This window comes from Schistocerca nitens, chromosome 2 (genome assembly GCF_023898315.1).
Source record: "Schistocerca nitens isolate TAMUIC-IGC-003100 chromosome 2, iqSchNite1.1, whole genome shotgun sequence".
Classification (NCBI taxonomy): Eukaryota; Metazoa; Arthropoda; class Insecta; order Orthoptera; family Acrididae; genus Schistocerca; species Schistocerca nitens.
Genome location: NC_064615.1, coordinates 680832257 through 680848396, shown reverse-complemented (window position 1 = coordinate 680848396; position 16140 = coordinate 680832257). Strand labels below are relative to the sequence as shown.

Genomic DNA, 16140 nt, shown 5'->3' with positions numbered 1-16140 from the left:
TTGCAATTGTGCAGAAGGACTGCTCTGAAACTAATCTCCAAAGAATCGATGAAAAGTTGCCTTTCTTTGGGATTGTGCGGCTTCCCCAAGATGTCAAATAAAATGTCCACATCATTATAGTACATCAAGTTATCATACTGAGTGAAAAGATGTTAAAACTTGTTCTCTTAAAAACACCCCTTGCATTTTTTATCCAGAACATTCCATCCTTTTTCCCAGCATCACTAACCAGATAATTTAATTCAGACTGTGTAATCATATGAAGCTCAGTTGAAATGTTTATGTCGAAAAACAACGGGTCCTGTCTTTCACAACCAGAATGTAGCTCAGCCTCGGAAAATTCATCATCCTCGGTCTCATCAATATCTATCCTCCATGTTTCTGGTTTTTGAGGAATGGGCAGGCTTAACTGAGAGGACGGGCCTTTTAGCTGAAGTACGGTCAGGATAGTGGACAGTGTGCCTAGTCCTCACTGTTGCTCCAGAGAGCTGTGTAATGCAGAAGTCGCAGTCTGTTGTGTAGTACTGCAGTTCTCTCCAAACGATGGGAATGCCAAATCACAAGTGAAGAGATCCGGTTTCCAGCCACCCTCTTAACCGTGTCACACATGAAGCACAATATGTATGTGGTGGCCATGATTTATCCTGATCACCTGTCTTACAGCCAAAGTAGAGTTCATATGCTATTCTTACCACTAAGGTTATATTTCTCTTTTGAGAGTTAAAAGTTATCACTCCACAGATGTAACAAAAACTGCTCGGATGGCTAGCACACATACGGTGCATTGTTAGTCGGCAAACACACTACATACAATCACAAAATATTAAAAATTTGGGAAGTTGTTAACAAAGTTAATAAGATGCCAAACATAAAAGATTTTTTTTTTATTTCACTGATATACATCCCTTGTTAAATATTCTTCCAACAGGAAGATATTATTTCAATACAGCAGTATCTGCAAATAACAGAAATAAATGTTAGTTAGCAATAACAAATAATTTAGCTTCAAATAACAGAAACAAACGTTAGTATGCAATAATAAACAATTTAGCTTCAAATAACGGAAATAAATATTGGTATGCAATAATAAATAATTTAGCTTAAAATATTTTCACATTGTGATAGTAATTGGAGCCCAAAAGAGTGATTCTAAATTCATATTCAGAATTTGACAATATAATGTAATTTGATAGACAAGCAAGCTTTCAGAGCCAGTGGCTTCTTCTTCCAGCAGAAGAGTTGAAAGGGAAGGAAGAGGCATGAAGGAAAAGGATTGGAGAGGTTTAGAAAAAGGGGTGCAGTTCAGAAAAGTCACACAGAAACCTGGGTCAGGGGAGACTTTTTGGAAGGGATGAGAAGTCTTTCCTTCTCATACTGTGTAGTAAGTCTCCACCGATCCATGGTTCTGGGTAATTTTTCAGAACTGTACCTCTTTCCCTAAACCTCTCCAGTCCTTTTCCTTCACCCCCATTCCTTTCCCTTCAACTCCTATGCCAGAAGCAGGGGCCACTGGCTCCAAAAGCTTGCATAAGTTAAACCTTTTTATGTTTGTGTATGTTCTGTTGCTGCCGCTTGGTGAGTAGGTTTTTTACCCATCCAGTTATTGACAAAAATTGATTATTTTCATTCACAGAATTAGCAGACAAAATACATTACAAGAAATTGGAGCCCAATAGAGAAATTCTAACTATATATTCAGACTCAGCAGACCAAAAAACAAAATCACTGTTTCTCGGTGTTATCAAGTAATCACTGAGTTGCAAATATCATTTACATGTATACATATGATCACTGTGTCAGGGGTTCATACTACATCAGAACGAAAAACTCAACGATTTGACATGTACAGTTTATAATAATATGCGGTTGAAATTAATTGAAAATAATATCATAAGTAACATGGAACTTATTTGTATTTCAGCTCTGATCCATCAAGATATAATCTCGAAGGTGACACTATTACACCAAAACTTACAATAGAGGCTGACTATGAAGCTGATGGAAAAGTTCTGCTGCTCCCTGTGAAAGGCAAAGGAAAATCAAAAATTATTATGAGTGAGTTATCACAGTAAAAGCAAATAACTTTCATTAGCATGATCCTACACAGTAGTGAACTACCTTTCACTACCATATGAACACTAATACAGTATTACTGTCCACACACTGCCCACTATGTTACCTAGTTCAGATAAAATACATTTAATTTTAGAATTCTGTACTGAAAGAAAGACAGTGTCAATAGTACTTTTGGTCCAATCGTTTTTGTGAGTCATAATGTATAAACAGCAGATTGTACATGGACAAACATACACAAATTATTATGATTAAATACAGTTGCAGTGAAGCATTCATAGTTTTTTTCTAATTGAAACAACATCCTTTTTTCAGAACTGAAGCACTATCATGTATCCCATTACACTACTTAATTTATAATGCTTTTACAGGCAGTTTCAAATTAGACTTCAAATGCAGTTATCTTACAGTTCTAATTCATAAAAATGATACCAATTAAAATAACAAGCATATTTAATTCATGAAATGCATACTTACAATTACACTTCTATTTTTTGCTTACTGTAAATTTTAAGTCAAGTGCGCCAACTTTTTTTGCAGCGGATTTGAAATCCCATCTCACCCATAAAGCTGTTCCAGCACAGAAAGGAGGAAAAATTTACAGAAATGAAACTGAATTCATATACACTATGGAACCAGCACATATGGAGATGAATTTTGAGAACCTTCTGAATGCAGGAAAAACTATAGGTAAGAACCTGTTCTGAGTTTAGTCAATCATGATCACAGTAATTTAAATAATTACTCACCACTGATACTCAGTTCCATATTCATACCCCAATTCATACTTTTTATCTTAGTACAGAGTCAAGAACACCTTTACCATTTTGTGTCATCATAAACTACAGCATAGTGCTACTTATTATGATCAGTGTTAGCTGGGATACTCATTCACTTGTGATGAGTCCGAAAAGTGTGAACTTCAATAATCATGAATGTTATGTTGTTGTTCATGTTAAAATAACTTTGATACAAGTCATTGTTGCTATTCTCCATGTGACATTAACACAATTTGAAGCTGCATCTAATTCTTTAACTACAGCTGAGTAATAAACTGAGTCATAACCTATCTGATCAAAATGCCTAGTAGGTTAAGGGGTTCGACAAAAACATAAAAACGCCATGAGAAATGCATGCTTGACTATATATGCAGATGCTATCCAAGTACGCAGGTCGAGTTGTTGTATTTGTAAATGAACGGCAACTGTGCAGTGTCCTCAATATGTCTAAGTGTCACTCCTAGTCAGAAAAGTGTCCTGCATTGTTGTGAATGCACTATGTCAGAGCTCAGTGCATTCAAATGTGGGCAAATAGTTTACGTTCATATGGTGGATGCTTCTGTAATTAAGGTAGCCAAAGTGTTTGGTGATTCAAGAGGCACTGTATCAAAGATTTATATCACATACACGGGAGGCAGAAAAACGTCACCTGCCAGGTCATAATGCTAACAAAAGTGTGTGTTCAATGATCGTGACAGATGGTCACTGGAGAGGATTGTGATGAAAAATGTGGGGACGATAAGTATGAAAGTTGCTGCAGTACTGAATGCTGCACTTGTGAACCCTGTGAGCACCAAAACACCATGAAGGGAGTTTCATAACCTGAGAATAGCAGGTTAAACTGAAATTCTAAAATCATATATCAGTGACACAAATGTCTATAATGGGAAAACATGGTGCCAAAGCCATATAACCTGGACTGTTAATCAATAGAAGAAAATCATTTGGTCAGATGAGTCTTGTTTCACACCATTTCCAATTTCTGGCCCAGTTTACATTCCACAAGTGAAATGTGGCAGGTGTTCAGTGATGATTTGGGCAGCCATATTGTGGTATTGGATAGGTCCCATGGTTACTCTGCTAGGTCACATTAGCTACTGCTAAGAGTTATGTGACCATTTTGGCTGATCAGTCCCATCCCACGGTACAATGTTTGTTCCACAAATGCGACGTTGTATTCCAGTATGACAGGACCCCTGCTCACACAGCTCTCATCGTCCAAGACTGGTTTTGTGAACACAGGGATGAATTGTTGCATCTCCCCAGGCCACCATGGTCACCTGGTCTCAGGTGTGGGTGTGAGGGGCTGAGAAAACTGCCCTACAAATGACAAAAGGAGCCAGAATTGAAAACAGGGCCTCCAAACACAAGCTGGAGGGTACAGAAAATTGCAATGATGATGGCTTTGAACCTGGAGAGTTTTAACTTTGGATGTAGGTTGGAAAGAGTATATCACAAACTTCAAATAAATTTTCCCGATAATATGAAATTTTTAGCTTCAGATACAATTTTTTCTGAAGCTAACATATCTGTGTCAATGAAACTAGTACAGAAATTAATGACATTATTTTCATTAAAATGTACTACAATTATGGCAATCAAATAAAAGGTTCACCAATATTGATATATTATTTGTTAAATGCCAGTTTTTTAGGTCACACTCCTTTTTTGGAATTTCTTCTGTGTTAACAATATTGCCATCATGTAAGTAACACAATCAGAAGAAAATATGACACTTCCGCATTTTCAAATTTGGTCTGATTTGAACAAATAGTTTTGAGAAAAGTGTGCCAACCTTAGTACAGTCAACCATAGGAAATTTGCTCACGATCAGGAACCTTTAGCCCTCAAGTGGGTACATGGCTTACTCTGTACACATGAAAAGAACAGCTGTCTTTATATTACCTGGGTAAAGATGTATGAGCAAAATCTTAGTTTAATTACACAGCGATAAAATAAACTTACATTAAACTTACATTATTTGAGCTAAATCACTTTTCAAGTAAACAGTAACAAAATAAACTCCCATTACATCACTCCATTACTGTGTATACGTTACCCCACAATAATGACCCATTCAAAGCATTAGACAGTGCAGTTGCATTAGATCTCATATTCAGTCACTAATTACCTTGTAGAGAATTTCCTCATTGTTGGATGGCAGTGTTGGCTTGGAATCTGTGTCATTATCTTGTATGGATCATAATTTTTTTCTCACCTAGTTCAGTGTTTATTTTATATTACTGTTGTTCACTTTGACATATGACAGCACAACTTATCAACGTGTTAGCTGAAACAATACTAAAAGATGATATCAGACAGCAATGCTGCAAGATTAGCTTACTGTTATCTCATTTTATGCCTAAATGGTGTATGCTTCAGCAAGGGAATAGTGAAATTAAAACACTGTTCCTCCAAATCATTAACTAGGTCTACATCTAAATCTATACTCCGCAAACGACTTTGAAATGCAAGGCAAATGGTACGTCCCACTGTAGCAATTATTGCAGTTTCTTCCCAATCCATACCCATATTGAGCAAGGAAAGAATGATTGTTCAAATGCCTCTGTGTCTGTTGTAATTAATCTACCCTTGTTCTCTTGATCCCCATATGAGTCATAAGTAAGAGGCTGTAGCATATTTCTAGAATCATTTAAAGCTTGTTCTTGAAACTTAGTACGTAGGCTTTCTCTGGATAGTTGACATCTATCTTCAAGATGTCTGCCAGTTCAGTTTCTTTATGATGTCTGTGACACTCTCCCATGGGTCAAACAAACCTGTGACCATTTGCACTGTCCTCTATTTACGTTCAATATCCCCTGTCAGTCCTATTTAGTATGGGACCCACATACTTTAGCAATATTCCAGAATGGGTCACGAGTGATCTCTAAGCAAAACTCCTTGGCAGACCAATTGCATTTTCCCAGCATTCTACCAGTAAACCGAAACCTAGTGCCTGCTTCACCCACGACTTAGCCCTAGTGATCATTCCATTTCGTATTAGTACAAAGTGTTATACCCAGGTATTTGTAGAATACCAATCAACATAAATACTCTGCAAACTGCTGTCAGATGCCTTGCAGAGGGTAATCAAGAAAAAGGCATTTTTCGGATTCAGTAACAATGAATTACTTAAGAAATGATGGTTTTTATTCAAGATACATTATGGCTTTTAACCAGTAAAATTACACTCCCTTTTAAGTTCATCCAGGATATTTACATTGGTAGATCGTTATGTCTGCAGAATTAATAAAGCACACACACACAACATTGGTTATTACAGAATTTTTCAAAATACACTCTCCAGCATAAATAGGCCATTAATACCTTACAATAATATATGAAGAAACTGAATGCATTCTCACGGCTTACTTTTTTATATCAAGTGCTATTACTATTTCAAATTCACCTCCCATACAGTTTCTCAGGCTAAGTTGCATAACTGTCATAACATCTTTGCAGACAGAACACAGTTAAGTTTTGATTCATATGACAAGCAGCAAATGAGTTTATACAGAGTGGTCCATTGATCATGACCGGGCCAAATATCTCATGAAATAAGCATCACATGAAAAAACTACAAAGAACGAAACTTGCCCAGCTTGAAGGAGGAAACCAGATGGCGCTATGGTTGGCCCGCTAGGTGGCGCTGCCGTAGGTCAAACGGATATTAACTGCGTTTTTTTTAAATAGGAACCCCCATTTTTTATTACATATTCGTGTAGTACGTAAAGAAATATGAATGTTTTAGTTGGACCACTTTTTTCGCTTTGTGATAGATGGTGCTGTAATAGTCACAAACATATGGCTCACAATTTTAGACGAGCAGTTGGTAACAGGTAGGTTTTTTAAATTAAACTACAGAACATATGTACATTTGAACATTTTATTTCGGTTGTTCCAATGTGATACATGTAACTTTGTGAACTTATCATTTCTGAGAATGCATGCTGTTACAGCGTGATTACCTGTAAATACCACACTAAAGCAATAAATGATCAAAATGACGTCCATCAACCTCAATGTATTTGGCAATACGTGTAACGACATTCCTCTCAACAGCGAGTAGTTCGCCTTCCATAATGTTCGCACATGCATTGACAATGAGATGATGCATGTTGTCTGGCGTGTCAGTGGGTCACGATAACAAATATCCTTCAACTTTCCCCACAGAAATAAATCCGGGGACATCAGAGCCAGTAAATATGCGGGCCATGGTATGGTGCTTCGACAACCAATACATCTGTCATGAAATATGCTATTCAATAGCGCTTCAACCGCACACGAGCTATGTGCTGGACATCCATCATGTTGGAAGCACATCGCCATTCTGTCACGCAGTGAAACATCTTGTAGTAACATCGGTAGAACATTACGTAGGAAATCGGCATACATTGCACCATGTAGATTGCCATCGCTAAAATGGGGACCAATTATCCTTCCTCCCATAATGCCGCACCATACATTAACCCGCCAAGGTGACTGATGTTCCACTTGTCACAGCCATAGTGGATTTTCCGTTGCCCAATAGTGCATATTATGCCGGTTTACGTTACCGCTGTTGGTGAATGACGCTTCGTCGCTAAATATAACGCGTGCAAAAAAAAATCTGTCACCATCACGTAGTTTCTCTTGTGCCCAGTGGCAGAACTGTACATGACATTCAAAGTCATCGCCATGCAATTCCTGGTGCATAGAAGTATGATACGGGTGCAATCGATATTGATGTAGCATTCTCAACACTGATGTTTTTGAGATTCCCGATTCTCGCACAATTTGTGTGCTACTAATGTGCGGATTAGCCATGACGGCAGCTAAAACACCTACTTGGGCATCATCATTTGTTGCAGGTCGTGGCTGACGTTTCACATGTGGCTGTACACTTCCTGTTTCCATAAATAATGTAACTATCCTGCGAACGGTCCGGACACTTAGATGATGTCAACCAGGATACCGAGCAGCATAAACAGCACATGCCCGATTGGCATTTTGATCGCAATAGCCATACATCAACAAGATATCAACTTTTTCCGCAATTGGTAAATGGTCCATTTTAACACGGATAATGTATCACGAAGCAAATACCGTCCACACTGGCGGAATGTTACGTGATACCATGTACTTATACGTTTGTGACTATTACAGCGCCATCTATCACAAAGCGGGAAAAAAAAAAAAAAAAAAAAAAAAAGTGTGGTCCAACTAAAACATTCATATTTCTTTATGTACTACACAAATATGTAATAATAATAAAAAATGGGGGTTCCCATTTTAAAAAATGCAGTTGATATACGTTTTACCTATGGCAGCGCCATCTAGCGGGCCAACCATACCACCATCTGGTTTCCCCCTTCAAGCTAGACGAGTTTCGTTCTTTGTAATTTTTTCGTTTGATGCTTATTTCGTGAGATATTTAGCCTGGTCACTATCAATGGACCACCCTGTATACAAAAATAACAACACTCTGAGATGCTGGTATCTTTTTTCAGTTTTGCTGCAGGAGGTCCTCTTTGATGATATATTAATGAGGAGCCAATTTCTCGTACTCATTCTTGGGTAGATTTTAATATGTACTTGTCCCCTTCTTACTCACTCTCAAAATTTCATTTTTTCAACAACAACAACAACAAAAAAAATAGATTTTTTTAATGAACCCCTTCTTTTATTAAAATGAAATGTAATAATCAACATCAGCAAACAATTTATAATATTTCATTAACAAGAAAGATATAAGAAGCTGTTGATTCTATGTATTAAACATCACTAAAAATCTTATACCGCTATGTGCTATACATTTCTCACATTTTCCTAAATCTGTTTTTATGAATGGAACCCATTCCAATTAGATTAGATCAAGTGTATTTTTTTGTTCCATAGATTCACAGTGAGGATGTAGAGTATTTCATAACACAAAAAAAAGTAATTTTCATTGTTGTGTTGGAGGAGAGCCATTTGATAAATACAGTCAAAGGCAAGATTAGCAGCAACCTTACTGAGAATTAGAGACAAATCCCATCAAAATGTGTAAACTCGTACAATGATAACATAAAAATATAATTCAAATCTTACTTGATCACTGCCGTACACACAATCATCCTTACATTTAAACTCTAACAAAAAATAATAAAAGTATATGAAAGTAAAAACAATATCTCAGAAAATTGTGGCGGGTATCGCTTACCATACCAACTGATGAGACAGTTGACCTAAAACAAAATACAATCCCCTCCCTCCCAATTTATGCAGGACATTAAACATCATATTTATCTATTTATGGATTTTTAGTTCTTATTACAACTGTCTTAATAGAAAACACATTTCATATTTATTTTGTGCCTCTAACATGTAATTTTACTTGCATGTTCATAGTCAATAAAATATGAATTACAGCAATATGTTTTGCTAATCTGTGAACTTTGTCTCTTCTTTCACTAGCACAATGCTTTCTAGCAGATACACGGCAAAAACTAAGAGAACATTGAAACTGGTAAATACGCTTTTAGAAAATCTTCCTTGTTTCACTTTCATTATGAACCTCAAATCTGTCTTCTACAGTAAGGAAACACTTTTCATATTGGCATGGCATGTCCCACTCCACAGTACTGTTTCATAAGACAATAAGGGATATACTAGTCCAAAATATGCATTCCTTACGGAAAGGTGGTAACCTCTGTACTGCATACAGACTGGAGAGACAAGGCCAACTTGTTGCTTCCATAAATATCAATCGTCTATTATGTTGTTGTTGTTGTTGTGGTCTTCAGTCCTGAGACTGGTTTGATGCAGCTCTCCATGCTACTCTATCCTGTGCAAGCTGCTTCATCTCCCAGTACGTACTGCAGCCTACATCCTCCTGAATCTGCTTAGTGCATTCATCTCTTGGTCTCCCTCTACGATTTTTACCCTCCACGCTGCCCTCCAGTACTAAATTGGTGATCCCTTGATGCCTCAGAGCATGTCCTACCAAACGATCCCTTCTTCTAGTCAAGTTGTGCCACAAACTTCTCCCCAATCCTATTCAGTACCTCCTCATTAGTTATGTGATCTACCCATCTAATCTTCAGCATTCTTCTGTAGCACCACATTTCAAAAGCTTCTATTCTCTTCTTGTCCAAACTATTTATCGTCCATGTTTCACTTCCATACGTGGCTACACTCCATACAAACACTTTCAGAAACGACTTCCTGACACTTAAATCTATACTCGATGTTAACAAAATTCTCTTCTTCAGAAACGCTTTACTTGCCATTGCCAGTTACATTTTATATCCTCTCTACTTCGACAATCATCAGTTATTTTGCTCCCCAGATGTATGCAGCCAAAAACTTAGATTCCGAAAGAGTTTTTGGCAGAATCTCATCATTCACAATATTTTCTCTATCTGGACCACTCAGTTCAAGGTGAATATTATTTGTTTTTCTACATTAACTTTTAAATTGTCTCTTCCACAGTGAACTTGTCTTTTTAATAAAGTTTTGAATCATTCAAAATTCAATTCAATTCAAAGCTTACTGCCTGCACAACAGATACCAGATGTGTCATCGGCATACGTAGTAATCAGAAGCTTATTATCTATAAAAACTGGGAAGTCATTTACATAACATATGAACAGAAATTGGCCTAAAATGAAGCCCTGAGGAACACCGAAATGTATACATTTCATTCTTGCTCATCTTCTATCCAGTATGTTCCTATTTTTACATATAATTTCTGTATACTGTTGTTTGCCTTTGAAATGTGTTTCTACCAATTACAAGACTTTTCCATTGACACTTCTCACTGCAATTTTTGAGAAGAGCACAACTTCATGAATTGTACTGAAAGCTTTAGAGGGGTCCCCAAATGCTACCGTTGCCTCGGACTTTCATTTATTTTTTCAAATATATAACGGACAAATTGAACTGCTGCTGATGTGGTTCTTCAACATCTTCTGAAACCACACTGGAAACATCTAACATGTCAGCACTGCTGTAATGTTCAAAGAATTCTTTTATTATTATTTTCTCCACCAGTTTGCTAAATGTTGAGGTTAGTGCAATAGTTCTAAACATGGTTTATTTTTCCTTTCTGTGTAAGGGTTTGACTACAGACGGTTTCAACTTGTCAGGGACACCTTTAAGGAAACTGCTTAAGACTATCTTAAGTTTAAATGTCTTCAACAGAAATAGGGTAATTTCATCCAATTCTGCCCCTTTTTTTTAAAAAAAAAAAACTATCAATAAGCTATAGAATGTCTTCACTGCATACTGCAGGTGGTATATTGCAGTTCTTATTTACAGCTGTCCAGCAAGACTGAAATATTATCTGAGGTTCCTACCTGTTGTGATTCTTTGTGCCTTTAATCTCCTGAGATCTTTGTAAAACTGGTATTTGTACCACTTTTAGAATTCTTTATCTTACTCAAAGAGTTCATCAATCTGTGCAGGCTATACATGTTTTCCACTTTTCCTTTCATATCTTTTATTTTAACATCTAATGGTACAGGCTTTGATTTTAAATGTGGTTTTATAAAAAATATTACCGTTTTAGTGGGGTGTTACTATTTAAGAGTTCAAACAGAAGTTCTAAGAATTTTTTTCCATTTATTTTCGGCCCCGATGGTAGTAGCTACTGATTTCCAAGATTCCTGACTTGAAGAATGTCTTAACATGTAGTTTGCAGATAGTATTCCCTTGTACTCATTCATTTTTCTACATGTGAATTACATATTTTAGCATGCACTGACTCAAATATCTGAGAATTGATCATTTTTGTTATAAATGAGTTACTGTACTACTGTGAGAGTGAATCAAATATAAGTTAGAATTTTTTTATAAGTTCATTTACACTTCGGAAAAATTCATACAAATAAACTAACTTTTCTATGTAGCAGCAAACAGCCAGTTTCTTGGTCCTGTTTTCACTAAATAAACGTGGCTGTGACAGCAGCCAGTTGCACATGGACATGTCGATGGCAACGTCATTGGTGAATCTGTTTTCTCTGATTGCTTCCTTTAGTGGTCCAAACAAATGAAAATTTCAGGGCAATAAGTCTGGACTGTAGGAAGAATGTTCATGTTGTCCAGAATAACTCCTGAATTTTTTGTTGAGTTCAGGCTTGTGTGGGGTCGAGAGTTGTCACAAAGCCTGACTACATCCTGGACTGGAAATGTGTGCCTTTTCTGATGATAGTATGCTTTGTTTGTTTTGAAAAGTTGGTAACAGTATGCATCAGTCACAGTACAATATTTTTGAAGAAAAACAATGAGAACAAGACACATAAAATCAAAAAGACTGGTGCAAGAACGTTCTCTGTGGAAAGACAGCTTCTGGTTTTGATGGGTGCAGATTCATCCTTTTTGTACCAGTCCAAGCTGCTCTTTGTCGATTCCCGACTGTAGTGATGCACCCATGTTGCATTGCATTTCAAAGTCTGTTGCAAAAAGTTTCCCCTTCAGTTTGGTAATGTGTGAATAGAAGTTTGCACACATTCAAGACAGTAAAATTTGTGCTCTGTGCCTACCTTCTGAACACTTTCCAAAATCCAAGATTGCCAGTGATGATTTCCTGATCACTACCGTAGCTTGTCCCAACATCACTAGCAATTTCAGCAACTGATATTTGACAATTGTCTTCAATAAACTGTCCAACAATGCTAATATTGTCCTCAGTCTACTGGTCTTCAGGTGATGTCGATGAGATACATTCTCAACCATTTCTCGTCCTCATAAACTTTGTGTGTCTGGTGTACGCTTGACCCTTTTTGAGATGGTTGTCCCCAAACTGTGCTGCTTTTCAAAATATCAGATGGGTTTACACCTTCTGCTGTGAGAAACTTTATAATAATACCTTGCACACCAGATGATAGTACTAGTTGCTCTGACATTGTGATTCTGACTAAACAAATGGTGCGACAATGTTCTAGCTGTAGAGAACAATACCTAGAAAAGAAAGCAGCAATGAGCAGAGACCATGCTGCTCTCTGTTTACAAAAAGGGGCATACAAAAATAATAGAGGTTTATACCTAATTCACTACTAATTTACTGTTCTAGTGGGTCCTAGTCCAAGCAGATCTTTAGCCCCTTAAGATAGGATACAACCTGTAAAATGTTTGCTTTCCAGACAATCTGGTAAAGTTTAATGTTCAGATCTTCAAATATCTGAAGATTTACACTTCTATGACTTCACAACACACACACACACACACACACACACACACACACACAGGGACAGGGTAAATTTGTCAACACAAAATCTGTTCAACTACAGCACTTTTGTGTTGGTTATGAGCTTCATTTTCATTGATTAAACAGCAAAACTTCCACCTTTATTATATGCTCTACATGCCACCTTTATTATATGCTCTACAATTAAGACACTGCTAGGTTATATCCTTCTAATTTGAAAAAAATAATAATAATAAATGTTACCTATTGATTTCTGGTGCTTTGTAAAAACTATTAAAACTGAGCCAGTCCTGTGATAAATTATTCAAAAACATCTGTTTTGTTTTGTAAGTCTTGTACATTATAATGCAATAATGGTAGATCACTCTCATATGAATAAGTCTGTCTGAGGCATATACGAGTCATGTGCCATACACTGGCATGGTCTAGTATGGCCTTGGTGGAATGTTTACTTGTCACAAAAAACATCATAACCCTAGTGCTGCAGGTGTATTGCCTCACTGACATGGCATTTCATGATTACTTCTCCCAAGAATTAATAATTTTTGTCTTTGAGAGGAATAGCAACTGCAGCATGACACTGTACATTCAATTTACTATTTATAAAATTCAACTGTGTATTAATCTAAAATCCACATTATTACTATGACCTACCCTCATCTGTTGAGATGTAGCAATGTGGAATCTTCTTCCTGTACTACTTATATCAACAAAAGTTATACCTTTAAATCTCGTGCATATATTTTGTATATCTCCATTTGCACTTTGCACCTCTATTTACACATGACCAATCTGGTAATTCATGACAATGTGGAACAGATATGATGATTACATTTAAGCTTCTCAACTCATACAGTCTTCTTTTGAGAGAGATGACTAGGTCTTTTGTTTCATTTCATGCTACTTTATTAGAGCCTGCTAAGAACACATAAATGTCTTTGCACATTGAAGCTGTTATTACACATGATTCACAGAAGTTGCTGTGGGAAATGTTGTGCCTGGTTTCATTACCTGTTATTGCTGGTTGATACTTAACTGATTTTTTTTTCCGATTAGCACTTTTCTGCTGTATAACAACAGTTCCCTTTGTCTTTCTTGTTCATAGGACCTCATAATGCATTGTAGGAAATTCTCAATATTGGTTCACCATCAGTGACCTGACTCACAGTGGAAATGTTATTTTTCTGAGGTAGAAAATGGCTGTCGTACTTTTGTTTTCAATGTCCTTTTTCTTCCCATGTAGTTTGATATCATTCATTGCACTATCAGTGACTATAATTTTCTTCTTGCATGATTTTCTTCTTGCATGCTTCTTGTATGCTTCTTCTTGTATCTAACTTTTGTCCACCTATAGGCAAGAGATGTGATACTTCGCAGAAGTTGTATTGTACTCAGCTCATGTTTTCCTACGTGGAGACTGTTTTCAGTGCACTGATTATAAACTGTATGCGTGACACACGTTAGCTAAATTTGTGATTTCATCCTTACAGTTTGTACACAAGACTGGTAAGCCAGCAGTTAACTTGATGAATGTACAGAAATTCATATGCAATTCATTACATACTCATAGCGCACCTTCCACTGGCGTATACAATTTGGAGGTGGTTTATGACCATTTCATTCTATGTGAGTGGCAATGTCACAATAGAATGCTGACTTTCATTCATCAAAACTTTTATCTCCTCATTATCAGCCACCCATCCTTCCATGAATACATATGCCTTAAATGAAAGATTGTGGGATGTTTGGGAAGTGCACACCCATGGGCGCCACATCAGCTAATTTATTTCCATAAATTCCTCCGTGGCACATACAGAAAATTTGCCTACCATCTGACATTACTCATGGAGATGAGGAGGAAACATGTGGCTTGAGGAATGTTATGACTACAGCGAGGATTGGCTTACACTCAATAATCAAATTAACGTAGATAATAACAGAAAACTGATAAGAAAGAGGAGTATACCTATTCATTAAATTTTAAAGAAAACATTGCTTTTATCTACTAACTGTAAAACACACTGGTAATACCTGTTCTGATCAGGTGTAACATTCTCAATAAATCCATTGATCCATTTTGGGACCTTTTATCAAGCGAAGGCCAGGTCAACACTAGTACTGGGTCAACACTAGTTAAGTACATCTTCAAGTATGCACAGAACCAACCATACTATTACAAAGACTACTATTACATTGAGGTTGCCACTCCCAAAGACATTTTAAAGCTACTGCCAACTCAGTGTACCCCTTCTGTCCGCATCTAGTGTTCATCACGTGGGCAAATGTGATAATGTTTTTCAAAGTGTTTGCAAATCATGGAACTGAGGTTGGACATGGAAATCAATCTGGTATTTACCTCATTGGATGTGGAAAACTGCCTAAAACCTACATCCAGGGTAGCTGACACAATGGCCCCCATGTCATGGAAGTACAGGGTGGTTACACTTGAAGTTTCACCACTTGAGCCAGTCAAGAGAGAAAACTATTTATAATATGAGTACCAAACTTCCTAGAAATTATGTTCAGAATGTGCACTGCAGCATTTGCATTGTTAGTAGTGTTATTGCCACCACTCACTGTTAGGCATTATTAATTGTGTGGCGACATAGGGTTGAAAAAAGAATCAGTGTGTGTTACATTTGCAGTCAGTCAACATGGGTCTCATTCTAAAGTTCGACTTAAATGGCTATTACTCCTCGAAGATGCTGATGTAACCAACTTCACCAAAAATTGTTAAAGTTACTGTTGTCATGGCTGAGAATGCTGTGCGTAATGTGTGATTCTCAAGCAGTGGATGACAGCTGTAAATCCCATGGTCCACCATTTGAAAAGTGCTACAAACAATCTCTAGTTCCAAAAACCTTGGGTTCATCAAACCTGAACACAGCCACTTGCTGGGCTATCTCAATAAAATGAACAAAAAAATTGTATCGAAAGACAACTATTCTCTCTATCTTCACAAAGGAGGGTTTTGAAAGAAGTAACAACTTTCACTGTGCCGAGTTTTTATAATACATGTAACATTCTTATACTTGTATATTTGAAGTTATTGTAATTAAATTTCTTTAGTCAGAAACATAACAGCAGTACTTATTAACTTGTTGATTGTCATGCCACGAC

General features: G+C 36.9%; 1 protein-coding gene across 1 annotated transcript in view; it reads left to right on the top strand.

Moving 5' to 3' along the window:
• LOC126236818 (protein takeout-like) overlaps nt 1–16140 on the top strand; it is a 70752-nt gene that overhangs the window by 52846 nt on the left and 1766 nt on the right. The window contains exons 4-5 of the mRNA XM_049946412.1: nt 1922–2055; nt 2614–2763. Coding sequence (XP_049802369.1) covers nt 1922–2055; nt 2614–2763 — 284 coding nt within the window. The remainder of the gene's footprint in view (nt 1–1921; nt 2056–2613; nt 2764–16140) is intronic.